The sequence below is a fragment of the Myotis nattereri genome, assembly GCF_964212035.1.
Source record: "Myotis nattereri genome assembly, chromosome: 21".
In the NCBI taxonomy this organism is placed as follows: domain Eukaryota; kingdom Metazoa; phylum Chordata; class Mammalia; order Chiroptera; family Vespertilionidae; genus Myotis; species Myotis nattereri.
The window spans coordinates 250,744-277,608 of NC_138097.1; the positions used below are offsets into that span (position 1 = coordinate 250,744).

General features: G+C 45.5%; 1 protein-coding gene across 4 annotated transcripts in view; it reads left to right on the top strand.

Moving 5' to 3' along the window:
* ETFA (electron transfer flavoprotein subunit alpha) overlaps window positions 1-26,865 on the top strand; it is a 44,009-nt gene that overhangs the window by 1,919 nt on the left and 15,225 nt on the right. For 3 of the 4 annotated variants that reach the window (XR_013997316.1, XR_013997317.1, XM_081114907.1), the window contains exons 2-9: window positions 5,391-5,537; window positions 7,618-7,699; window positions 7,798-7,880; window positions 9,707-9,806; window positions 11,289-11,399; window positions 12,026-12,127; window positions 13,278-13,346; window positions 14,427-14,509. Coding sequence is in view for 2 of the 4 variants with exons in the window: in XM_081114907.1 (XP_080971033.1) it covers window positions 5,391-5,537; window positions 7,618-7,699; window positions 7,798-7,880; window positions 9,707-9,806; window positions 11,289-11,399; window positions 12,026-12,127; window positions 13,278-13,346; window positions 14,427-14,509 (777 nt within the window). In the remaining 2 variants the exon portion in view is untranslated. Of the gene's footprint in view, window positions 1-1,889; window positions 2,376-5,390; window positions 5,538-7,617; window positions 7,700-7,797; window positions 7,881-9,706; window positions 9,807-11,288; window positions 11,400-12,025; window positions 12,128-13,277; window positions 13,347-14,426; window positions 14,510-26,865 lie in introns of those variants that run through there. The other variant, XM_081114906.1, reaches the window with a different exon arrangement.

Sequence of the window (26,865 nt, forward strand, 5' to 3'; positions counted from 1 at the left end):
ACATACAGACACACATACAGACAGACACACACAGACACACACAGACACACAACACACACAACACACAGACACACATGCAGACAGACACACAGACACACACAGACACAGACACACATAGACACAGAGACACACACAGACACACACGCACAGGCACACACCCCTTACCTCCCTGCGCAGTAATGGGAAAGGCATTTGAGGGGCACGTGAGACAAACGCTGTGGGGGGCGAACTTCGGGCGCGTTCTGCGGAGCTAGCGATGCTGGCGATGCTCAGCTTCTTGGGGAGCTTGTCCTCGGCCTGGCTGTTTCTGCTCAGACGTGTTACTTCAGCTGCAGTGCCAGCACTCAGGCTGCCTGTGTGAGTCAGGGGAGGCGGTGTGCGCTCGAGGTGGCCAGGGTGGATTCTCGCTGTCAGGTTGCACGCCGTGTTTACAAACTGATTTGCAGGGAGATACGTGGAGCCGTGACGCGTGGATGCACGAGACGGTGGGGCTCCTGTTTCCTGTCGGACTTTCACCCCGAGGCTTAGCATCTGTTGCCTGAGCAACGATCACTGCCCTGAGCGTGGTTTGTCTAGCCCAGCCGTGGGCAAACTACGGCCCGCGGGCCGGATCCGGCCCGTTTGAAATGAATAAAACTAAAAAAAAAAAAAAAAGACCGTACCCTTTTATGTAATGATGTTTACTTTGAATTGATATTAGTTCACACAAACACTCCATCCATGCTTTTGTTCCAGCCTCCGGTCCAGTTTAAGAACCCATTGTGGCCCTCGAGTCAAAAAGTTTGCCCACCCCTGGTCTGGTCCCAGCATTCCTCCTGCGCTTTCCAGCTTCCTGCTTATTGTGGGAGGAACAGTCCCTTCCCATAAATGGGGGCGCACGTATGGACGGGTGGGCCTTTAGTGGCGGGTCACACCATTATTCCTCTTAAAGCTTTTGAGGCGCAAGGCGTCCCATGTTTCTCAGTGGAGTCCCTTCGCTCTCCCCGTTCCACTTACATGTAGGATGTGTGAACGTCACCCTAGCTCACCTGAAATCCCCACTCTTGACACGTAACACTGCTGAGCTGTGCACTTACAACGGGTTAAGATGGTCAGCTTTACTTTATAACCACAATCATTAAAAAAGGAAACGCCTTAAACGGCCAGAGTGTGAGTTTAGGGGCCTGCATTTGGATCTAAGTCATTTCCAGTTTGGACCTGTTGGTGCCCTGAGCAAAGCCCTTCGCCTTGGGGGCCGCTCGGTGCCGTCTGTTCCGGAAGGCGTGTTTCACGGCTGCAGTCAGAGCTGGGGACGCGCGAGAGGAAAATAGGTGGCGTTTGCAATTAGCTAGCATTCTGGTGGGGATAGTAATCTGAGTTATTCGTATTCTTTTCCTCGTTGGCACTTGGAATTAATTTGTTGGCTAATGAAATACGGAAGAAACATGCTCTGTGGAGAGTGAAGCAACGCTTGCTGCTCAAGGTCGTCGGCGTGCCCCGTGCCGTGTTCGTTGCCAGCGGAAGGCGAATCTGTCGTGATCGGAAGCTGTGAAACTTCGGGGGAAATGGCCGTTTTCAGAGTCCGTGGCTTAGCGTTGACGAATGAGAGAGAGTGAACTCTGTGATTCAAATGCAAACTTTAATTTCTTTTGAAAGGAAAGCGAGCCGGTTTTGATGTGGTTCCGGAAAGATTTATTGCATGAGGTGCATTCCATAAACTGATGCTCCTGCCGTGTGTCTACCAGGGGCCTTGTCTGTGTTTAAAGGGAAGTGAACTGACTGTGTTTTTAATATTAGAACCAGTGTCACGTGACATTTCTACTCACGAGTAACAGTTACCCTGTTTTATTATGGAAGAGGTTTCAGTGAGTGAGTTATTTAGTTTAAGTACAGGAATGCACGATCTATTTGACTACAAAATGGACATGTTAAAAAATAGACAGGTGACGAAGCACATATTCATCTCTCAGTAGAACTTGAAGAGACTTGGTTATTCCTGCTTCGAAGTGTTCGAGGGAAGGAGCAGAAAGGCCCGCACCCCCCCCCCCCCACCGTACCCCTCACTCTTTAAAGGTGGGGGCAGGGTGAAAAGTACTCTTCCTGCCGGAGGTTTGGGGTGTCTGTCGGGTGAAGGAGGGAGTTAGATTCCAGCTCCTTTTGGCCCAGCGCCTGTGGAGTTCACCACCCACAGCTCACGCCTCCGAGGGAACTCCCCGCAGCTCCTGCATCTCCGGCTGCTTCTCCGAGAATGAAACGCGGGGGCCGCGTCCCGGCTGTTCAGGCCGATGGAGAAGGACCCGGATGTGCTCCCGGCCCAGCGCGTGCGGGTGGCGGTGCCTGGCGGAGGGCGCAGCCTGCAGGGAGGCGAGGGCCGAGCGGAGGAGGCCGCAGGGCCGGTGCGTGTTGGCTTCTCTCCGAGAACTTGGCTCCGAACGTGCGCAGCGACCCCTGACCCCCAGCCTCGGAGGGTGACGCGGGCAGACCTGGGGCGGGGGGGACTGTGGGCCCCGGTTCCGCAGAGAGCGGGCTGTCATCTCCCGCGGGCGGCGGGCCCTGCCTCCGGGTGAACGCGGCAGCGTCTGTGCCGCCCAGGCGCCGGGAGCCGTGTCTCGGGCCTCGCCGGGAGTCGGGGTGCGGCTGGGGTGAGGAGGAAGGAAGGGCGCTTCTCCTGTTTTCCTTTTCGAAGCTCAGTCTAGTCCGCAGCCGGGTCGGTTCTCTGAGCGGCTGGGTGCTGCTGCCGTGGCCCCGCAGGTCTGCACGCCGCCCGCCGGCAGGGGCGCCGAGGGCTTGGACCGCTCCCGGCGCTGGTGTCGGAGGGACCCGGCCCTTTGACCTTCAGTTCACGGCGAGCAGGACGCCGGGCTCCAGGCTCCTCGCGGGAGGGAGCCGCTGGGCAGGGCGGTGGGCGGAGCCTGGGGGAGGGAGCCGCTGGGCAGGCCGGTGGGCGGAGCCTGGGGGAGGGAGCCGCTGGGCAGGCCGGTGGGCGGAGCCTGGGGGAGGGAGCCGCTGGGCAGGCCGGTGGGCGGAGCCTGGGGGAGGGAGCCGCTGGGCAGGCCGGTGGGCGGAGCCTGGGGGAGGGAGCCGCTGGGCAGGGCGGTGGGCGGAGCCTGGGGGAGGGAGCCGCTGGGCTGGGCGGTGGGCGGAGCCTGGGGGAGGGAGCCGCTGGGCAGGGCGGTGGGCGGAGCCTGGGGGAGGGGCCGCTGGGCAGGGCGGTGGGCGGAGCCTGGGGGAGGGAGCCGCTGGGCAGGGCGATGGGCGGAGCCTGGGGGAGGGAGCCGCTGGGCTGGGCGGTGGGCGGAGCCTGGGGGAGGGAGCCGCTGGGCAGGGCGGTGGGCGGAGCCTGGGGGAGGGGCCGCTGGGCAGGGCGGTGGGCGGAGCCTGGGGGAGGGAGCCGCTGGGCAGGGCGATGGGCGGAGCCTGGGGGAGGGAGCCGCTGGGCTGGGCGGTGGGCGGAGCCTGGGGGAGGGAGCCGCTGGGCAGGGCGGTGGGCGGAGCCTGGGGGAGGGGCCGCTGGGCAGGGCGGTGGGCGGAGCCTGGGGGAGGGAGCCGCTGGGCAGGGCGGTGGGCGGAGCCTGGGGGAGGGAGCCGCTGGGCTGGGCGGTGGGCGGAGCCTGGGGGAGGGAGCCGCTGGGCAGGGCGGTGGGCGGAGCCTGGGGGAGGGGCCGCTGGGCAGGGCGGTGGGCGGAGCCTGGGGGAGGGAGCCGCTGGGCAGGGCGGTGGGCGGAGCCTGGGGGAGGGAGCCGCTGGGCTGGGCGGTGGGCGGAGCCTGGGGGAGGGAGCCGCTGGGCAGGGCGGTGGGCGGAGCCTGGGGGAGGGGCCGCTGGGCAGGCCGGTGGGCGGAGCCTGGGGGAGGGAGCCGCTGGGCAGGGCGGTGGGCGGAGCCTGGGGGAGGGTTGGGGAGGAAGAGGCGCCGGCGGCATCGCCCGGTGGTTCTGAGGGCCCAGGATGGACAGCGGCGCGGTCCACAGTTACAGTCTTGGTTTAGACGGCAGTGCTGTGGGTTGTTTGTTGTTTTGTTAGCCCTCACTGAGGCTGTTGTTTTCATTGCTTTTTCAGAGAGAGTGGGGAGGAGGGAGGGAGGAGGAGAGACACATGGATTGGTTGCCTCCTGCAGGCGCTGACCGGGCCGGGGATCAGACCTGCACGTGGGACGGGCCCTGGACTAGGAACCGAACTCAGACCCTTTGTTGTGCGGTCGACGCTCTACCCACCGAGCACACTGGCCAGGGCTAAGTAGCAGTGCTGTGAAGAGATAGGGTTCTTTTCTGGGTAGTTAGTTACCTTATTAAGTATTTCAATCATTATCTTTAAATATTTAAGGTCTTGGCTCCTTTTCTCCATAAAAAAGGGGACCTTGGATGGTGCATAAGATAAAATAACGAAGTGACTTTTGCTTAAGAACCTTTTCAAAGGGGGAGTGATCAACCAAAGGACTTCTATGCAAGCACATAGACCTAACCAGCGGGCACAGACACCAGGGGGGCGAGGGCATGGGGGGGGGGGGAATGTGGGGATAAGGACACACATGTAATAACTTAATCAATAAAACAAATAAAAAAGCCTTTTCAGTAATGGATCTGTAGTTTTTGAATCTTTCATTGTTGTACTCTTTGAATCCTTAGTCGTATTCTATGCCACTAGTGTATTTAAAGTAGGATTTTAGGGTGACTGAACTTTTGAGCTGGAAAAGGCCTTAAATGTCCATTTTTTTCTTTTTGACCAGTGAGTGTAATTGGTAGTAGTTTGTTCCCTACTTTGATACTAACATGTTCTGCTTAAGGGTTTTAAGTTTATATGTACATTGAGTTTCTCATTGAACATAGATTAATGGGGAAATTATTTTGAAATAATTCTCAAAATTTTCTAACAGTAGAATACTAACTTTTGCATGTTTGTTTTATTAGGTATGAATATTAGTAATAGAGTGGTAGACACAATAGTCTAGTTTTTGCTACTAAGTGTTTTATAAATACACTAGAAGCCTGGTGCACAAGATTTGTGCGGGGGGGTGGGGTGGGGGGGGAGGGAGGGGTCCCTCAGCCTGGCCTGCACCCTCTCGCCTTCCGGGAGCCCTTGGGGGACACCCTTAGCGCTGCCAGAGTCGGGAGAGGATCCCACCACCACTGTGCTCACCAGCCGGGAGCCCGGCTTCTGGCTGAGCGGCACTCCCCCTGTGGGAGCACACTGACCACCGGGGGGCAGCTCCTGCATTGAGCGTCTGGCCCCTGGTGGTCAGTGCGCATCATAGCAACCGGTTGTTCCTCTGTTTGGTCAATTTGCTTATTAGCCTTTTATTATATAGGATTTAAGAACTGAATATTGTGTACAGTTTTCTTTAAAGCACATATGCGTAGCAACCAGTAAAAAAAATGTGTTTTATAAGATTCTTTTTCATTTTCTCCCTCTTTTAGGCCAGTTTGCTTCGATTTCAGAGCACCCTGGTAATAGCTGAGCACGCAAACGACACCATAGCACCCATCACCTTACACACCATCACTGCAGCCTCACGCCTGGGAGGGGAAGTGTCCTGCTTAGTAGCTGGAACCAAATGTGACAAGGTGAGAGGCTTTAAGGTCAATCATAGCAAATGTAATCTCCATCAGGAGACAGGGAAAGATGGCAGCAGAGAGTGACGGTGAGGACTAACCCACACCGGCCCCGTCCTCATTACGTGGCCTGTGTCACACCCTCACTGTGTGTGAAGAGAGCCAAGGTGCCCACTAAGCATTTCATCTTTTGAATGAGGTAGAACCTTGATTTAGTTCCCCTGGCACCATCGTGTGCCATCAGGTACCAAGTAGAATGATAATATTGGAGTCCCCTTAGAGGTTAATAGCCGATTCCTTTTTGTATTGATGAATATACTTGCTAATTGCTTTTAATTCCTGAAAGTGGTAAATCTGGACCCAGTACCATGCGTGCTCCTTTCATTGGTGTAAGAACTCAAATGGAAGTAGTCCTGTGCTTTCCAAGTGAGAGTTGGTATGGTCTGCGTCAGCGAATGGCATTCGTTTTTGTTGTTGGCATAAGACCGTGACCGCTCTGTAAACTCGCCTCCTGGTGTGCGGGGCCTGGGCCCCTGGGCCGCCTGCGGTTGGAATCGTGCTTCAGTGACGCTGATGAGCCGGAGCCTCCAGGCCCCCCCCACACCCGGGGACTTGGGGGACGGCCTCTGGAGAAGGCGTGTTTCCTTCTCTGTTTGCAGAAGTTTACTGTTTATTAAATCCGTTCATTGCTGCAGACCACGTGGTATAATAAGGCTCAGAATGCTAGTGTGGCTTCTGACTTCTTACCTGACACTGATATCTTAAAAGAACGTATTCTGCCTGGCTTGGGGTTAAATTATGGACTTCTCTTCCTAAAGCTGCTAACAACTACTGAGCCTGACATGGTTGACACTAGCCCCTGGTGCCGATGGGTGGCATAGGACTGGATTTCAGATATGCAAGTTCTGGGTTTGATTGTTTATTTGGTGTGATTTTAAATAATTATTCTAATACTATGTTAAAATATTTGAAATGCTATTTTATTTATGTTATTCTGAGAAAAAGCAGAAATCATCTTCTGTTCAGTTACAATTTTATTATCCTGTCAGGTTCTGTTCTTAAAGGAAAACAGTCGGTGCCTGTATGAGGAGACCGTTAGTGGCCGAGGCAGATTTCAGCTCTGTACTGTTTTCTGTAGCCGTTCATCATCCGCAGCAGGTGTTTCTCTGTGCAGTACCCGAAGCTTTTGCTGATAATAAGAAGGTAGTTTGCTAGAACAGGGTGGCCTGCCCTGCCAGTGACACTTGGTTCAGCAGAGGTTCTTGTGCAGGGCCTCCTCTCCCAGCCTTGCCATCCTTTGAGGGGGCAGGAGACACAGCCTTTTGTGCCTGCTCGTCAGTGAGTCAGCATGGACGTCAACCAGAAGACAGAAGACTGTGATAGGAAAGCCAGCCATGCGGTGATTTCAGAGACTGGGAAGGGGGACTTCTAGCTGCCTCTCTCTACAGGAAACCTGAGTGGTCCAAAGGCAGAACCCCATCCCGATCCAAACAGGAAAAATGAGGAATTGGAATCTATATTTCATTACAGACAAATAAATATATGTAAGTGGGCAGGAACTCAGTGGTTGCCAGTGAACGGACTGATAAGAGAATTTGGTCTTGCCCAGATTCACTGATTCTAATATCAGCAGAAGTCATTGCCAGTAAAGGCTGTGGCTGTGAGCCACTGTGGCTGGCTCCTGTTCTTACCCGAGGAACCCTGAGTCTGCAGTTATTGGCTGTGTTATTGTGAGGGACAGAGAACCTAGTCATTGCCCATTTCCACTCTTTCTGAAATGATGAACTTGCACGAAATGACAGGTAAAGGGAACAGGGCACAACTAAATCTGATGAGAGCTTTGTGGATTTTGGTTTATCAATTAGTACTTTCATTTTTACGGCAGGAATTTTCGTTTAAGGTCAGTTTGTAAGATCAATTGACATAGGTTTTCTTCGTTAAAGGGTATCTATTTTTTATTTCTGAGTAAGCCCTTTCTCTGATAAGGATTCTTACAACTGCCCTTTAAGGATTTATGCTCTCTTGATACTTGTAGTGGTGGCTCTGTTTGCATCTTCCTGTTAGATGGATAATTAAACACTTTTAATCACAGGTGGCCCAAGATCTCTGCAAAGTAGCAGGTGTAGCAAAAGTTCTGGTGGCTCAGAATGATGCGTACAAGGGCCTTCTTCCAGGTAGGTTTTTCCAGGGGACAAGAATGTCATGTCTCATTGATGAATACATGATGTGGGAATATTATGAAATCTACTTATCAGATGTGTTTGATTCTCAGAGGAACTGACACCATTGGTTTTGGCAACTCAGAAGCAGTTCAGTTACACACACATCTGTGCGGGAGCGTCTGCCTTCGGAAAGGTGAGCAGGTGGAGGGTGGGCTTTGATGTCACTACTCGGAAGGGCTAGAGGTCACAGTGCTGAAACCACAGCAGGCTTTGTTTCGAGAGCTGATCTTGGCTTTCTGAATTAATGTGGTCATTTTGCTAACATTTATTGCAAAGTTTTGTTACAATTTCTGTTAAAACATGATCTCCGTGTTTTTGAATTTTGTCAGAGACAACTCTGCTCTTTTAAGATTTTGTCATAATTTATTAGAATGCCACTTCCAGATTTTCAAGTTTTGTCATGGAGGCTACTTAAAAATTTATTTATTTATTTATTTTTATTATATTTTATTGATTTTTTACAGAGAGGAAGGGAGAGAGATAGAGAGTTAGAAACATCGATGAGAGAGAAACATCGATCAGCCGCCTCCTGCACATCTCCCACTGGGGATGTGCCCGCAACCCAGGTACATGCCCTTGACCGGAATCGAACCTGGGACCCCTCAGTCCGCAGGCCAACGCTCTATCCACTGAGCCAAACCGGTTTCGGCAAAAATTTATTTTTAAAAACCATGTTGCACTATCTCTGTGTGAGTGTGAATGTCATTTGTATTTGTCACCCATCTTAAGAGTTGGTTTGTTTGGGTAACGGATGGATATTGAGAAAGGCCAGGCTCTCCCTCATTGGGGATTTGGGAAGAGCTGTGTGTGGGCGGAGACCTCCTTAGTGCGACACAGTTGTGACCTGGTTAGTGCTCTGTGCTGGGCGGAGGAGGGAGTGTGCGCCCCCGGGCAGTGGTCTGCGGGAGAGGTTCTTAATAAAGGGGCGCCATCAGTAGATGAATGGATTAGAAAGCTGTGGTACATCTACACGATGGAATACTATGCTGCTCTAAAAAGGAAGGAACTCTTACCATTTGCAACGGCATGGATGGAACTGGAGAGCATTATGCTAAGTGAAATAAGCCAGTCAATGAAGGAAAAGTACCACATGATCTCACTCATTCATGGATAATAGAGACCATTATAAACTTTTGAACAATAATAGATATAGAGGCAGAGCTGCCTCAAACAGATTGTCAAACTGCAGCGGGAAGGCCGGGGAGGGTTGGGGGACAGGAGGTAGGGGGGTAAGAGATCAACCAAAGGACTTGTATGCATGCATATAAGCATAACCAATGGACATAAGACACTGGGGGATAGGGGAGGCTAGGGGACTGTCTAGGGCGGGGGGGAAAAAATGGACACATATGTAATACCCTTTGTATTACTTTAAGCAATAAAAAAATAAAAAAATAAAAAATAAATAAATAAAGGGGCGGGGTGGGGCGGGGGGGGGGGCTCCAGAGGAGTCTTGTCAGGGCGTCTTCCCTTCTCTCTGGGGTCATGGGGGTTCTCCTAGGTTTCTTTTCTTTTATCCCCTTTGAAGTCTTTTTTTATGTATATGTATATATACAGTAAGTAAATATATACAAGTCTATTCTTAGTTTGAGAATGTTACTGTTCTAAGTATTTTCCTGTTTTTTCTCATCTAAATTCAGTAATACATAACTGTCACACGTTGTAAGTGATGTTCATCAAAGCAGATAGCATCTCATAATTCAACTTACTGAGTTAAGGTGGTTTATTAACATGTAAAACTCAAATTCTTAATGTAGTTAGAGTCATGAAAGACTCTTATTTAATACAAAGACTATACAAAAAGTTGTGCTTAAAGCTGTAGTGTCTAAAGACGTATGTGAAATATAAAATATATGAATTAAAATTTCTATAGAATATCATTTAGAGAATGTTATCGCTGGTAGTTTGGAGCCATTCATTGGCTTGTATGTGTATAACTTACTGCTTATTTTGCTTTAGAACCTTTTGCCCAGAATCGCAGCCAAACTTGATGTTGCCCCAATTTCTGACATCATTGCAATCAAGTCACCTGACACATTTGTGAGAACTATTTATGCAGGTGAGTACCTAAGGAAAGTAATTAATTTAAAATGTTAATTGTTTGTCAATTTTACAAGCAGAAATTAATCTTGAAGTCAGGGTTTTTTAAAAAATCATACACGTGCTTTGAATGGACCATCTTAAAGGTTCCTGAGAAAAACCTTCGCATTGTCGCTGGACCAGGACAGGACATTCTCTCTGGTAGACCCAGAGCACGGTTCTTTCCTTCCTGGTCACCCAGTGTCAGTGATAGTTGCGTTCCTTATTCAGTACATTTTGTGAGTGACACCCGGAAAAGCAACACTCTCTTTCTTCTTCTTTTTTTTAAATTGCATTTTCAGCCTTCTTTGCTGCTTCCCTTCCATCTGTGCTAAGAAATTCATTTCCGTGTCTCTCTGGTTGATTGACCATTGGCTAAGCACACTGTGTTGTTAATTCTTTCTGATTGAAGTTGTGTTTCAAGATAAATGGTCACTCCCACATCAGAACTTTGACCTTTATTTATTTATTTATTTTTTTAATATATTGTATTGATTTTTTACAGAGAGGAAGGGAGAGAGATAGAGAGTTAGAAACATCGATGAGAGAGAAACATCGATCAGCTGCCTCCTGTACATCTCCTACCGGGGATGTGCCCGCAACCCAGGTGCATGCCCTTGACCGGAATCGAACCTGGGACCTTTCAGCCCGCAGGCTGACGCTCTATCCACTGAGCCACACCAGTTTCGGCGCAGAACTTTGATCTTTAGTAGTATTTAGAGAGAAATATCTGGTCATAGTTTAGGTCATTCATAGTGTGATTGCTATTTAATAAGAAAAGTCCCAAAACCTTTTAAAATCTCGATCACGCTTCTTGTTCTTATTTTCAAAAATAGTTTCACTGATTTTTAGAGAGGGAGGAATGGAGAGGAAGAGAGAGAAAAGCATCAGTGCGAGAGGGCAGCATTGACCGGCTGCCTCCTGCAGGCCCACGCTAGGGATGGAGCCCACAGCCCCAGGCATGTGCCCCGACTGGGAGCTGAACCAGCGACCCCTCGGTGCATGGGACGACGGCCAACCGGCTGACACACTGGCCGGGCCCCACGTCTCTTCCTTTCTGCCCTGTCATCTGTCACGTCTTCTCCTCCCTTAGCGGGCGGAGCTCTTTATTCTTCCGTTGGTGCAGCCCATGCCATCGAGTTACTGCCTGTGTTGTTGGAGGAGGAAGTTTTTATTCCTTTTAGGAAGAGTGTGCTGTGTTCGTCTGGTTTCCTATTTCAATTAGTTGCTTCTGGGCAGGTCAGCAGCTTGTCCTATTTTTAAATATCCCCAAGGTTAAACCCCTGTGTGCTGGTCTGTCCCCTCAGTGTTAGGCCTCCCCCACACTTAGCAGAGGAAGGAGGCAAGTGGCCCACGGTTATCCCGCCCTGTGCGTGCGAAGTAAATTCTGAACCAAAAGAATATTCTTTGTTATCTTTCCTGGTTGTTGGTTTGTTTTTTAAAACAAAAACCTGTATTTCAGGAAACGCGTTATGTACAGTGAAGTGTGATGAAAAGGTGAAGGTGTTTTCTGTCCGAGGAACAGCTTTCGAAGCCGCAGCCGCAAGTGGAGGCGGTGCCAGCTCTGAGAAGGGTGAGCGCTCGTTGCGGTTTGTGTTTCCTGTTTTCTGTTCGTAGGTGAGCGTAAGAGATGGTCTCTGGTTAAACCTCTAATGCAGAGAACCTGCCGTGATACTCCCAATCTTACCCAAAAGTAAGACATATTTGTAACGTCTTTTTCATGTCATGTTTGGTACAAGGAGAGCTGCTTTGGTAGATCAAAGGGGTGGGAGAGAGAGGGCCCATTAAGGTGAATGTGCTCCGTGGATGTTAAGATTTCTGCTCTCCTCTCACTGTCTGCTGCCATACTGAGGTTCTGCTGAATGGAAGGATGTAATAGTAAATGGGCAGCCAGTGCGACACCCTAACAGACACAGCATCTTATCTGACCCGCGTAGACAGGGTTATGCCAGTTTATAGGTCAATCTCAGAATTAACGGACTTCTCAGAAGGCACGCAGCTAATGAGGGAAAGGCTAGAATCTGGTCCCTGCATCTTTCAAAAAATCAGAGAGAATGTAAGTGGGAGCCCAAAAAATGTACAGCAACCAACAAACTTAAATTTCATGGAATTACTTCTTTGTGTGTTTCTCTTAAAAATTATTGTTGTTTTACAACTGGAATTCATAGTCATTGTTTTGTTATATATCAATGTGTGCAGCATCCAGTACTTCCCCGGTGGGGATATCAGAATGGCTCGACCAGAAATTAACCAAAAGTGATCGACCAGAGCTAACTGGCGCCAAAGTGGTGGTATCTGGCGGTAAGTGAGATTTGTAAAGTATTAATTTTAAAAGATGATGCCAAGTTAAAATACTTGGATTTTATTAGTGTTTATTTTAGAGGAGCACAGATTGTTTTCCAAATGTAAGAGGTAGGTAACTTGTGAGTGCTGTTTCCATCTCACCGAGCGGGAAAGTGGAATCGTGGGTTTAACGCCCACGCTGGGCTTCTGTTGCAAACCCGTGTCCCTGGCCCCAGCGGGAGCGGAGTACAGAGCTTATCAGCTTAACTTTACAACTTAGTGTCTTTGTTTTATTGACTGACTTCCTAGTTATTCTGAGGAGTACGGTTGGCTTGTGAGTCATAGAAAGAATTGGGGGGAATGTTGGGCCATGTGGTATGATTCTCACCCTTCACACTCCTTTGTTTCAACTTGCTGTGCTTTACAGGGTCCTTCTCTATGAATAACTCTTTGAAAGTTTCTTCACGTTTAATATCAAAGCTGTTAATGTTGCACAAGCTTGCTTCTTTTTGTATATCATGCTCCTGTTTTTAGAAAAACACACACCCATTTTATATAGTCGGCTATGATTTTAAAATCCTTCCAAAGTAAACATCAAACAAAATAAGTAAGCTTCCAGACAGCCTTGCACTGGCAAGAGGCATTGAGGGGAAATAATTTAACATTTTGAAAAGATATATCTGACTCATTTCATCCCTTATTTATTCAAGAAGTGATTGTTATTGGATGCTGCTCTATGCCAGGCCCATGGCACAGTGCTGGGGAAAGAGGGGAAGGCAGGGCTTCTTGCTGGTAAGGTGTGGGAAGTCTAGTGGAATGACTTCCATTCAAATCACTTTAGTCATTCAGTGAAGTTTTGCTAAATACCGTGGATATAGCAGTGACCGAGATAGATGTGGATCCCGCAGTTAAAGAGTTTTTGTGCTAGTGGGGAGACTGATTGAAAGATGGGTTATCCCCGTAGTTAACTGGTTAGTTAATGACAGCGGTATTGAATGCTTCACGGAAGTATAGGAGCATCACCAGGCAAGACGGGACAGACTTCTGGGAGGAGGGAGCATGCTTACTGTGACCATTGTGAAATGCGAAGATTGCTCAGGTATACAAACTTGCAAAATTTTTGTAGAATGGAGTTTATATTTGCCTATTTTTTTTCTTTTTTATTGAGGTCGGGGTTTGAAGAGTGGCGAGAACTTTAAGTTGTTATATGATTTGGCAGATCAACTACATGCTGCAGGTAAAGTTGTTTTCCTTAGCAGAAAAATGTTCCCTTTTCATTGGAGATCTTTTTTCTTTATTTTTTCATATATCTGTGTCACTCAAGGCTGAAAATTATTTTACTTTTTCCAGTTTTTTTTAAATTTTATTTTATTGATTTTTTACAGAGAGGAAGGGAGAGAGATAGAGAGTTAGAAACATCGATCAGCTGTCTCCTGCACATCTCCTGGGGATGTGCCCGCAACCCAGGTACATGCCCTTGACCGGAATTGAACCTGGGACCCTTCAGTCCGCAGGCTGACGCTCTATCCACTGAGCCAAACTGGTTTCGGCACTTTTTCCAGTTTTTACGTTTCTCTCTGAAACAGTTTTTCTTAGTCTTCAAGGTAATGATAAAGCATTCAGTGAGGAGTGGGCGTCTCCAGTCTTTTTTATTATTTATGCAACACTTAATTTGCCAAATCTTAGTAGTTTTTTCCATTTTTAAGAGAATTTAAATATTAGCTCCAGTGCCTACTTCAGATTCAGGAATGCCCTTGTTTTTTTCTTTATTGGTGGTCTGATATAAATCTCATACAAATTGAAATGAACATTTAATATTTTAAAATTGTATTTAATCATTTATAGGAAAGGTAGAACATACGAGGGGAGAGAAAGTCAGGGAATAGAATTGTGGGTCCCAGTGGGAGTTAGGCACTAATGGAAGTCAGTTAGGAAGAGGGAGGTCACAGAGAGACTTTGGAAATGGAAGTTGTCAAGGGATATTGGTAACAGAGAAGTTGGTATATGGCCGTGGGTGTGGGTGAGGTAGCGTGGACGACAGTAACTGGAGGAGAGTCGTTTAAGGAACTAAGAATCCAGGGTGTTAAAATCTCCAAGAATGAAGACTAGTATTTGAGAAAGTGACAATGACCCAGAAGCTAAAAATCATTGAGAAATAAAGGGGCTTGATAAAGGAAGGAGTTGATAACATAAGACCTTAATAAAGTAAGTTTCTGACTGTACTCTATCAGTGTTGGGGGGTTGTTTTGTTCTGTAATTATCAGTGGCCGCCCAGCTAGCTGAACCATCGGCTTAAACAATGACCGTTTCCCCTTAGTTGGCGCTTCTCGTGCTGCTGTGGATGCTGGCTTTGTTCCCAACGACATGCAAGTTGGACAGACAGGAAAGATAGTAGCACCGGTAAGTATTGCAATAAAATATGCAAAGTTACCTGGGGATAAGACCGTGTGCATTTGTTGAACACTCACCTCAGTGATTTATGTCCTGATCCGTGTGCGTAAGCAGGTAGCCGTTACCATGGTGAGTGTGTTCTTCACAAGGTCTGTGGACTTCCGGGACTCGGTCAGTGCTTGGCTGTTCTTAAATCCACCATTGTTTTTCAAATTTTTCAAATTCATTTTATAACACGAAATATAAATTTGGTAAAAGCAGCATTTCATTGTTAAATGGACTTTATAAGTTCACATTGACATTTATTTGCTGTAAAGCCTATATATTATAAAATCGATCAACAAGAATAATGAGTCTTGCCGAAACCGGTTTGGCTCAGTGGATAGAGCGTTGGCCTGCAGACTGAAGGGTCCCGGGTTCGATTCCGGTCAGGGGCGTGTGCCTTGGTTGCGGGCATGTCCCCAGTGGGGTGTGTGCAGGAGGCGGCTGGTCGATGTTTCTCTCTCATCGATGTTTCTGGCTCTCTGTCTCTCTCCTTTCCTCACTGTAAAAACTCAATAAAATATATTAAAAAAAAAAAAAGAATAATGAGTCTATAATAATGAACACAGAATCTTGAAATTGGGAGCTGTGAACGACAGTTGTCGTCTAGTCTTACATCTTCTGAACACCTACTGCATTTCTGTATTTTATCTAGTTGCATGAAATTTAGAAAATTCAGATCCACCTAGACAAGCAATCCCAGGAAGTTCCTCAGTTAAACCTGTCCAAAACTTACAAAGGGAATGCTTAGCTTTCACAGTTGAGTCTTTGAAATACGTAATGATCATCACATTTCTTAGAGGATGCAAGTCTTCAGTGAGTAGGATGCTCAGCCACTTTAAATATCATGTGGAGGGAAATGAGCGGCCTTACTGTATTTCAAAGCAAGATACAGGTACCTTCGCTTTTTGAAAGCGTGGGTCAAGCCACTTCGCTTTCACGAAAGTCCTACATTATTATTCTGTTTCGCTTAACTGAAAGAAATCTGAAGAGGACTTATGACTTTTGTGAAAAAAAAGTGAAAAGCGAAAATCGTATTCAGTGTTTGTTCTGCAGTGACAGGCAGTGGCGTCCTGACGGCAGGAGTGGCCCTGCATTCACTGTGACCTGGTGTTACTTTCGGTTCCGTGTGTCAGGCCGTGTGGGGGTCTGGGAACTCACACACAGTAATCCATATAAACCAGCGGTTCTCAACCTGGGGGTCGCGACCCCTTTGGGGGTCAAACGACCCTTGCACAGGGGTCGCCTATGACCATCGGAAAACACATCTATAATTACATATTGTTTTTGTGATTAATTACTATGCTATAATGATGTTCAATTTGTAACAATGAAAATACATCCTGCATATAAGATATTTACATGACGATTCATAACAGTAGCAAAATTACAGTTATGAAGTAGCAACGAAAATAATGTTATGGTTGGGGGTCCCCACAACATGAGGAAATGTATTAAAGGGTCGCGGCATTAGGAAGGTTGAGAACCACTGCATATAAATGAATGACAATTGCTTAGTTTTATGCCATTTGGCTTAATGGACGGTTTCCTTGGAACACTCCACTCTGAGAGAGTGGGAAGCCTGTATTGTCACAGCCATTAGAAATGTCTCTCATCTCAGTGCCCTGTTCATCAGATGTTCATTCAAAATTTCACAAGAGTCAAAATTATAAGTATTTTCTTGGAATTTGTTTTGAAGTGCCTGTTCAGTCTTTTGCCCATTTTGAAATTGGATGCTTTGTGTTATCATCTCTTTGGAGGAGTTATTTATATAAGCTGTGTACAGATTCTTTGTTAGATGCGTGCGCTGTGAATGTTTTCCCATGCTGGGCCTTCCCTGTTCATCTTCCGTTTTATTTCATGTTGAATGTATCATTGGCGACTGCCTTCCCCATTCAGTGGGTTCTCTTTGTGTTTGGTTTCCTTTGCTGTGAAGACACTTTTTAGTTTGATGCTTATTTTGTTTGTTTGTTTTCCTTGCCAGAGGAGATATATCAGAAAAAATGCTGCTAAGAGACATGTCAGAGATATGATTGCCTGTTTTCTTGTAGGATTTTTATGGTTTCAGGTTTTATATTTAAGCCTTTAGCCATTTTGAGTGTATTCTTGTATGTGATGTAAGAAGGTGGTCTGGTTTCATTTGTGGCTTGTATTTGTTCAGCGTTCCCAGGGCCGTTTATAACTAGACTGTCTTTATGCCGCAGTGCGCTCTTCCCTCCTTTGTTAGGTGCTAACTGACCACATAGGTGCGGGTTTCTTTCTGGGCTCTGTATTCCGTTCCATCGTTCTGTGTGTCTGTTTTTATGCCCATACCATGTCGTTTTGATTGCTACGGCCTTGTAGTCTAGTTTGAGATCAGGTAGCATGACCTCCCACTTCGTTTTGCTTTGTCAGGTTTTCTGTGGCTATTCGGGGTCTTTTGTGGTTTTATGAAAATTTTTGGATCGTGTGTTTTAGTTCTATGAAAAACACCTTGGTGAAAGGAGTATTTTAATGGCCTTTTCAGAAAATTGTGGATATTGTTCTTTAACGTCACATCAGAACTTGACAAGTAGTCATTTCGGAAAGGTTATTTCAAGTGTGGATTCTGAAACCATATCAATGAACATTTCATTCTCTTACGTTAAGATCCATTGGTCTACATTATGCTAAGTGAAATAAGCCAGTCAATGAAGGAAAAATACCACATGATCTCACTCATTCATGGATAATAGAGACCATTATAAACTTTTGAACAATAATAGATACAGAGGCAGAGCTGCCTCAAACAGATTGTCAAACTGCAGCGGGAAGGCCGGGGAGGGTTGGGGGGCAGGAGGTAGGGGGGTAAGAGATCAACTAAAGGACTTGTATGCATGCATATAAGCATAACCAATGGACATAAGACACTGGGGCATAGGGGAGGCTGGGGGACTGTCTAGGGCGGGGTGATAAAATGGACACATATGTAATACCCTTTGTAATACTTTAAGCAATAAAAAAAAAAAAAAAAAAAAAAAAAAAAAAAAAAAAAAAGATCCATTGGTCTACATTGCACTTTGAATGGATCTTTTGCCATCTTGCAACATTACGCATTGTCTATTTAGAAAATAATGGTTTGCTGAGTTGGCACATCTCCCAAGTGTGCAAACCATATTTTATCAATATCAAAGAAATCACATTTACTAATATCACCACTTGTCTTATTAAAAGACACTTTAAAGCTCATATTCATGGATACAAGTTTTTTAGAATTCTAATTATCACCTCAATGCTCAAATTTTGTCCTTGGCAACAAAAACTTTCAATTGTTTTCTCAGAATTGACTCTTTGCTTTCTGGTCTGAAAAGTTAAAATAAATAATTTTTGGCTTTTAAACTCACCATGTCTGTGTGTAAAATAAAACATTCAGCCCAGCTGGCATGGCTCCGTGGTTGAACCAGGGCACACACCCCGGTTGTGGGCTCCATCCCCATGAGGGGCATGCAGGAGGCAGGCAGCCAATCAATGATTCTTTTTCGTCATTGATGTTTTTAGTTCTCTCCCTCTCCCTTCCTCTCTGAAATCAATAAAAACATTAAAAAGTTTAAAAAATAATAGGTTTAAAATTTAAAATATATAAAGTTTTCAAAAATTAAGTGCTATTGCCGAAACCGGTTTGGCTCAGTGGATAGAGCGTCGGCCTGCGGACTGAAGGGTCCCAGGTTCGATTCCGGTCAGGGGCATGTGCCTGGGTTGCGGGCATATCCCCAGTGGGGGATGTGCAGGAGGCCGCTGATCGATGTTTCTCTCTCATCGATGTTTCTAACTCTCTATCTCTCTCCCTTCCTCTCTGTAAAAAATCAATAAAATATATTTTATAAAAAAAAAAAAATTAAGTGCTATTGCCATCCAGGACAACAAATACTGTGTTTGCTTGTGTGTACAAGGAACCTTTGGGATTTCAGATGTCAGTTTATTGGGTGGTAATGGGGTTAAAGACCTTGGAGCAGTTATAACTGCAAGAGCACCATTACTGTCCTGAGAACGAACTGAGTTAAGCTCTCTAAACATTCATATTTATACTTGAAGACCTATTACCTTAAAGGTTTTTAGGAAACAGAAAAGTACAGGGACATTCTCGTAGTTATCAGAGTGGTGATTTCCTCATAAGTCATGTAGTCGCCAGGAGCCTCCACTGTACAGTGTGAGAGGAGGAGAGAAAAGGGCAGGGGGCACTTCGATGTCACTGTGAACGTCTTGACCTTGGAGGCACCTGGAGGGGTCTTGGGGCCCCAGGGAGGTGCAGACCGTGGCTGAGCATCCCTGTCCTGGTACTAGTGGGTTATAGATGGTGAATAACATGCAGAGATTATGGATTCTGTTACATTCCTCTGAAGAATATTACATTTTGATTTTAGCAGGCAGTTAACTTGGCAGAAATAAAACTCCAAACTCTGCCTTCTCTTTTCGTCCTTGCCGTGGCGTAGAGGCACCACCGCACATGGGGCTGATGCAGGCCTCACCGACTGCTGAGCAGAGTCTGTTCCGTCTGGGGTTTTCCCTTCCTTTCCTGGTACCGTGGCAGCCAAGGGACTGGCGCTGTGTTTCCTCAGCTGATCTGACTGTGGTTTTCCTTCCAGGGGCTGCTCTCCGATCGGGAGCAGGTAGAGGTGCATGGTGGGCTCACCTCGTGCCTCCTCCCTGCAGAGCTGGCCTCTCAGATGCTCCTGTCTGGTGGGTCTCCGCGTCCGTACACAGGGACTGTCTGTGTTTAACCAGGCGCATCGCTTCCTCCTCAGGAGGGCGAGTCTGACAGGAGTTACTCCCTCGGCTGTAAGCAGGAGCCCTGAGGCCCTGGATTGAATGATTACCTCACACTGTTCCGACTAGTGCAGATTTGGATTATTATCTCCTAAATAATATTTTAATTAATGCTGCTAAACGCTGCATTAGGTTCTTGGCAGCCACACCCCACCGTTGGCATGGGTTCCGCTTGTGGACACGCAGAGCTGTCTGATCCCCCCACTTTCTCGCCGGCTGTTGAACCGTCTCCCTTGTCTGCTGGTCATGCGTGTTTCTTTGTGTTTAAAACTGAGCACAGTCCTTTCATTTATCTTCATTAAACTTTTATCTGTGTTCTCTACTAGGAACCTCTTGTAATAGTTCTGAAAAGCATCATCGCAAATAGTAAGAAGTTCCCTGTTTTTTCAAGTAAGGGAAACATTTCATTGTACTCACAAAATAATTTTCCTTTTATCATCAAAAATTTTGAGAAAACATAATATCCAAAAGATTCTATGAATTTAGTTACACTTTTTGTTGTTAATCCTCACCCGATGGTATTTCTCCTGTTGATTTTTAGAGAGAGTAGAAGGGAGGGAGGGAGGGTGGGAGGAGAGAGAGAGAGAGAGACAGAGAGACAGACAGAGAGAGAGAGAGAGAGAGAGAGAGAGAGAGAGAGAGAGAGAGAGATATCAATGTGAGGCCGGGGATCAAGCCTGCAACCCAGGCGTGTGCCCTTGCCTGGGAATCACACCAGTGACCCTTTGGTGCGCGGACTGCCTCTTGCCACACTGGCCAGGGCTGGTTACACTTTTAAGTACATTTTTCTTTGATATTCACAGCAGTTTACACTCACATACAGAAGATCATTGAACACGTATACATGGAACATCTCCTGGTATGTTGATGGATTCATGCTCCCTTTAAGAATTCCAACGCAGTGATATGAAACCACCAGTCTATAGCTTATGTTGCAACAAAGACTTCGTTCCTCTCTATTTGTTAATTAACTTTTTATTTGGAAATAATTTCAAACTTACAGAAAGTTGAAAAGCTGTAAGAGTACTGTGTGTGGTTTTGATTTGTATTTCCCTAAAGATTTAGTGATGTGGAGCACCTTTCCATGTGCCTGTTGGCCATCTATCTGTATGTCTTTCCATTTTTAAATAGGATTATTATTATTATTATTGCTATTCAGTTGTATGAGTTCTATTTTTTTTATGTTTTTTTTTTTATTGATTTCTTACAGAGAGGAAGGGAGAGGGATAGAGAGTTAGACATATCGATGAGAGAGAAACATTGATCAGCTGCCTCCTGCACACTCCCTACCAGGTAGGTGTCTGCAACCAAGGTACATGCCCTTGACCGGAATCGAACCTGGGACCCTTGAGTCCACAGGCTAACGTTCTATCCATTGAGCCAAACCGGTTAGGGCGAGTTCTATTTTTTAAAAATATATTTTTATTGATTTCAGAGGAGAAACATCAATGATGAGAATCATTGATCAGCTGCCTCCTACACGCCCCCTACTGGGGATCGAGCCTGCAACCTGGGCATGTGCCCTTGACCCTTTAGTCCGAAGGCCGATGCTCTATCCACTGAGCCAAACCGGCTAGGGCTGTATGAGTTCTTTATATATTTTGGATATTAACCCCTTATTGGATATATGATTTGCAGATACTTTTCTCCCATTCAGTAGGTTGCCCTTTCATTTTGTTGGTTTCCTTTGCTGTGCAAGGGGCGTAGATACCTGGACCAGACTGACAGCTACTGTCAGAGGGGAGGGGCAGTGGATGAAAGACAGTGACGAGATTAACCAAAGAACACATATGCATAACCCATAGGCACAGACAAGTCTTGGCCTTGGATATTATTAGATAAAGCGGTGATGATAAACATCTTTATTCTTATTTTCAAGGAAATCCCTCTACTAGTACACTACTGGATATATTTGCTGTCTGTTTTTGGTAGACATTCTTTATCAGATTAAAGAAGTTCCCTACAATAGACTGTATGTAATAGTTAAAAAGGGTTAAGGGTTTAGACTTTCCAGCCAGGTTGCCTGAGTCCAGCTCTTAGTGTTACCACTGGCTTCCTGTGTGACCTTGGACAAGCCCCTGAACTTCTCTGTGCAGTATTGGCACCGTCTAGTGGAGTTGATGGTCACTGTGGGGCCGGCCGGCGAGGCTCAGGGCTGAGCATCCACCTAGGAGCCAGGAGGTCACAGTTCTGTTCCCGGTCAGGGCGCGTGCCCGGGTTGTCGGCTCAATCCCCAGTAGGGGGCATGCAGGAGGCAGCCGGTCCATGATTCCATTGATGTTTCTCTCTCTCTCCCCCCCTCTCCCTTCCTGTCTGAAATCAATAAAAAATAGTCATTGTTTTGTTTGGTAGTTATAAAATCTTGCTGAGTTAATATATGTAAAACACTTAAAATTGTGCCCAGCAGTTACTATTACAAATCCTCATTTGCTAAGACTTTTTTTTCTTTTGAAATAATGAACAGATACTGCTGAATTCTTATTTCTTTAACTGATGTCTGATAATGTCATTGGATGTTGTTAGCACATTAATATTTGTTGAGCTTAATACAATGTCAGATTTATGCCATGATTAGAGTTAGAATGGCTTTTAAGCCTTGGCCAGTGGCAGTTCCCCGTTTACATTTGTTTCTGGATTGCCTGCAGACTGTTGCTGACTTCACCTTCCTAACCATCAGGCGAGAAGCATGTTGCAGTCATTATAGAATCTGTTATCTATTGCCAGGGAAATGGGTTTTTGCATTCAGTGCATCTTCTTCGTGGCAGTAGGTTGCTTTGTCTGCATTTTGGTGTTACACTAACAGATCAGGGTCCATTTATAATTCTGATAGTAAGCGAAAAGTTTCTAGATGAAGAAGCAATTTTGGGAGAATTTATCAACACAAGAAATTTTGATTCTGGGGCTCTGTTTTGAAAACTCACTAATGTCAGAAAGTCTGTGTAGGAACAAACTTTATAGAGTTATTTGTGTACAGCTGGGACTGCTGTTCTGTCCGGCTAAAAAGCTGCAGATCGAGTGTCCTTTTCATACTGCATTATCCAGCTTGGCTTTTAACTCCCAGAGAACTGTGTTCACAAATTGATGCTTTATTCCTTTGGGTTTGGTATAGAAGCATTAAATTGTACTGAAATATTCATATGTGAGTGCATTTAGCTGAAAGCAATTGCTGTTCTAGTCCCAAGAGGACCAAGAGCAATTCTGTGTGGACTGGCGTCCACCCTGAACACGGAGCTGCTTAGAGGCCGTCGCGTGGCGGGCGGTCAGTCCTGCAGTGCAGTCCGGAGGGACCAGGAGAGGCTGCAGAGTGTATACATGGGGGTCTGGATGCATAAACCGGTTGTGCAGAAGTTAAAAACGTATTTGCTAACAATTAGTTGTATCTTTGACTTCTAATTTTATCTTTGATTCATTTTTGTTAGACTGATTTATCTAAACATTTATTCCAAAGGACTATATCAGTAAAATTTTTATACAATATTATTGTTTATATAAAGTTAAAATTTGTAAGTTTGGAGAGTCTGTTGAATTCTTTTTACATATAGAGTAACTTTGAAAGCATTCCACTGATATGATATATTGACCTATCTTGTCAGTCCAATTTAACAGCTGACATGAAAATCAGTAAGAGTAGACAGAAAATCTTTGCTGTAGCTCTCCTGGTGTGGTAACTTGAAAGGAATAGAACTATTCTAAATTTTTATTCTTATTCTAACTGAATTTTTGGTTCATATTAAAACTAATTTACTTTCTCATGAATAGCTTCAGATATAAACATGCACATGAATGTCAGAGAACATAGACATGCACTAGAAGGCAGTGTTTATTCAATGGATAACTGACATTCAGCATATGTAATCCCACCCCTTCGTTCACTTTAAGCTCCAAGATATGAGTACTAACATCTTGTACAAAAGAATGTTTTAATAACTTAATGAAATTCTTACAACTCTAGAAGGTGCTAAAAGGAAATCTTTCTGTAACTTAGGCTGAACTTCACAAATCTTCTTGGCTTTTTCCCCCCATAAACTTTCTTTTTTAGACAGTTTTAGAGTTACAGAAAAATTGCAAAGATAGGACAGAGGATTCACGTAGATCCTGTCATATCTTTCCCCCTTATTGTTGTTGTCATTTTTTTAAATGACAGTTAATTTTAAATGACAATTTAATTATAGTAATTAAATTTTATAATTGGCAAAAACATAAGAGTCTAGAATTAAGTTTTTTAAAGATGGAGAATTGTGTGAAGTTTTCTGACAGGGTGATAACTTTCTAATGACTTTTTGATTGTTGTGAAATCTAACAAAATATGCCATTTAGTCATTTTTAAGTATACAATTCAGTGGCAGTAATAACAGTCACAATGTTGTGCAACCATCGTCCCTATACCCAAAATTTTTCATGGCCCCAAACAGAGAAACTCCATACCCATTGAACAGTAGCTCCTCCCTCCCATCCCAGCCCCTGGTCCTCCCTGGTCATCCCCATATGTCTCTGTGATTTTGCCTGTGCTGGTGGGTATTTCATAAAAGTGGAATCCTACATTATCTGTCCTTTCGTGACTGTGTATTCCATTTAGCGTGTTTTCAGATTTCATCTGTATTATAGTGTGTGTAAGAACCTTATTCCTTTTTATGGCTGAAAAATGTCTGAATAATATTCCGTAAACATTTTGTTTATTCATTTATTTGTCGATGGACATTTGGATTGTTTTGTTTTCACCTTTTAACCATTGTCAATAATGCTGCTGTAAACATTCACATACAAGTATCTGTTTGAGTCCCTGTTTTCGGTTCTTTAGGTTCTACACCGAGGAGTGGGGTTGCTGGGCCAGATAGTAATTCTATATTTAGCTTTTTGTTGTTGTTAATCCTCATCCGAGGATATTTTTTCCGTTGATTTTTAGAGAGTGGAAGGGAGGGGGAGAGAGAGAGAAACTTCTCTGTGAGAGAGACACATAGATTGGTTGCCTCCCGCATATGCCCCGACCAGAGCCAGCAATTGAGCCTGCAACCGAGGTACCTGCCCTTGACCAGAATCAAACCTGCGCCCCTTCAGTCTGTGGGCCGACGCTCTAACCACTGAGCAAAATTGGCTAGGGCTGTGGTTAGCTTTTTGAGGAACCTCCAAACTGTTTTTCTCAGGTTATTTTGTAGCTTTTGTGAGCTCCTTGGCATAAAAGTTACCATAATTTTATTTTATCTTATTTATTTCTTTATTTTAAAGATATATTTATTGATTTCAGAGAGGAAGGGAGAGGGAGAGAAAGAGAGATACATCAATGATGAGAGAGAATCACTGATCGGCTGCCTCCTGCATGCTCCCTACTAGGGATCGAGCCCGCAACCTGGGCCTGTGCCCTTGGCCGGTACTGAACCCGGGACCCTTCAGTCCCCAGGCCGACGCTCTACCCACTGAGCCAAGCCAGCTAGGGCTTATCGTAATTTTAGACTAAACATCAAGAAAGGCTGTGCTTAAGCAGTGGCCTGCTTTTCCTAGTAATTTTGGGAAAGTAGCAGCGAGGGGAGTGAAGAGAGTAGTACCTGGGAGCCTGTTCTGGTGAGCTGTTCCTGGGGCTTCGGGTTTTTTCTCATTGATAAGTAGCGATTGCTTAGACGACCTTAGAGTTCCTCACTGCGCCAGTATTCTTGACTGGTCTATACAATTCAGCATGTTCTGATTGACTTGGGAAACCTTAATGATAAAATACTTGATAGTCAAACTTTTTATTTAACCTGCTGAAATGCAAAGCTTTGCACTAGATTGTTCATATATCTAAGTACTTTGGTGTCATTTACCCAAATATTTCAATATAAATTAATCTGAATAATTTCAACAAGGTATCTAATAGCATACTTGGCTTCCTCACATTCTCAGTAAACTTGGGGAGTGTTTTCCCACACTGAAAAATGTGTGAAATAATGTAGAAGCTCAAGTTAATACTAGGCACTTAATTGCAAAATAGTTCAATATTAAAAGTTATACTTTACTATAAAAAATTCTCTGAAGAAAAACCTTATTTCAGGTCCTATGCATCCTATGTACTCAAAACCCATCATTTAAAAACAGTACTAAAAGGTTAAGAGCTGAAACTTCACTTTTTCTGAGTTAGAGTTAAACTTTTTCAATTGTGAGCCACAGTATAGTTAATGTCCTTATTTTAAAAAAAAAATTTAACTTTGTATTTGAGCAACTGGGTTATTCGTTTACATTTTGTAAAAAATAGTGGAGTACATGCTGAAGCATCTGCTGTGGTGTATGAACTGCCGTCTGCTCTGGGCGTGTCCCCTCCAGGGAGTTGGAGGAAGGCACCCACTTGGCTCCTCCTGGGGAAAGAGGATCCGGCAGGAGAACGTGGAGACGCTCATTTCCAAGGCTGGGGTTAGGGTTCCAAACATGTTTGGCTGAATTCAGGGCTCACATCCTCTGCCCAGTGAGCACACGCCTGGGAAGCTCCGTCCATGTGAAGCCTCCAGAGGCTGGGCGAGGACCGCTGCCTCCTGAGTGTCTGCTGCCTTTGCTCTGACTTCCCGTTAGGAGTCATTGGGAGCCAGATATTGACGACATTGAAAGCCAGGTCCGAGTGTTGTTTTATCTGGAACTATTAGCTGGTTTTCAATGCAGGTACGTAAATTAAAACAAGCATCAACAACAGTAAACAGTAATTTCCAAGTCTTGCCTCTTCTGGGTCCGTCTCCTTGACGGCCTTGCCGCTGGTGCGCGTGGGGGGCCTGGCTGAGAAGTGTTCTGTTGAGAGTGATTGGCAGAGAGAGCTGCAGGGTGAAGCGTGTGTCCCTACTCAGCACGAGGAGCCCAGAGATAAAGTACCAGCTGGTTCTGAGTAACGTGGGACAGAATCCGGTGGAAGCTACAACTGATGCTACTTTTTACATATAAACCCAAGTTAGCTGTTCATCTCATCTGGCTTCAGAGATTTATCTCTAGATAAACGTATACTAGAGTTTTAATAGACTAGTGACTTCAATTAAAGCTGCCAGTACTGTCACAATACGAGCTATTGTGGGATAGTAGAGAAAGTACTGAGTTTAAAAAACTTGGGTTAAGAATCCTGCCTTTTCCTATGTGGATAGATCCTTAGACAACTCACTCACCCTGCCCGAGGCTGTGCTTTCTCGTCTGTAAATGGGAATATTATCCATTCCTTTGAGTGATTGTCATGTTTATAGAGCACAGTGTGGTTGCTGGCATCCCCAAGACGGCTCGTGTAACTGTGGTGACGAATGTGCGTCCTGAGTGCTGTCCTCGCCGGGAGCATTGTTTGATGGATGGGACGTACTCTGAGCTTCAAACCCAAGTGTGGGTCAGGTCCCTTTGTGTGACGCTCAGTTTAGCCATCGCCCTGCCTGGGAGTTTGTGGCACAGGAGGGCGCTCTTTGGGGAAAGAGCCACCGATCACTGTGCTTTGCATTTGGGGGTCTCGTCCAAAAAGAGAAGGGACTTAAACACATTTGGCAAACGTAAGATAATTTGGCCTTTAAGTGAGCAGCAAGATGAACTATAGCAACATTAATGCGCAGGAGACT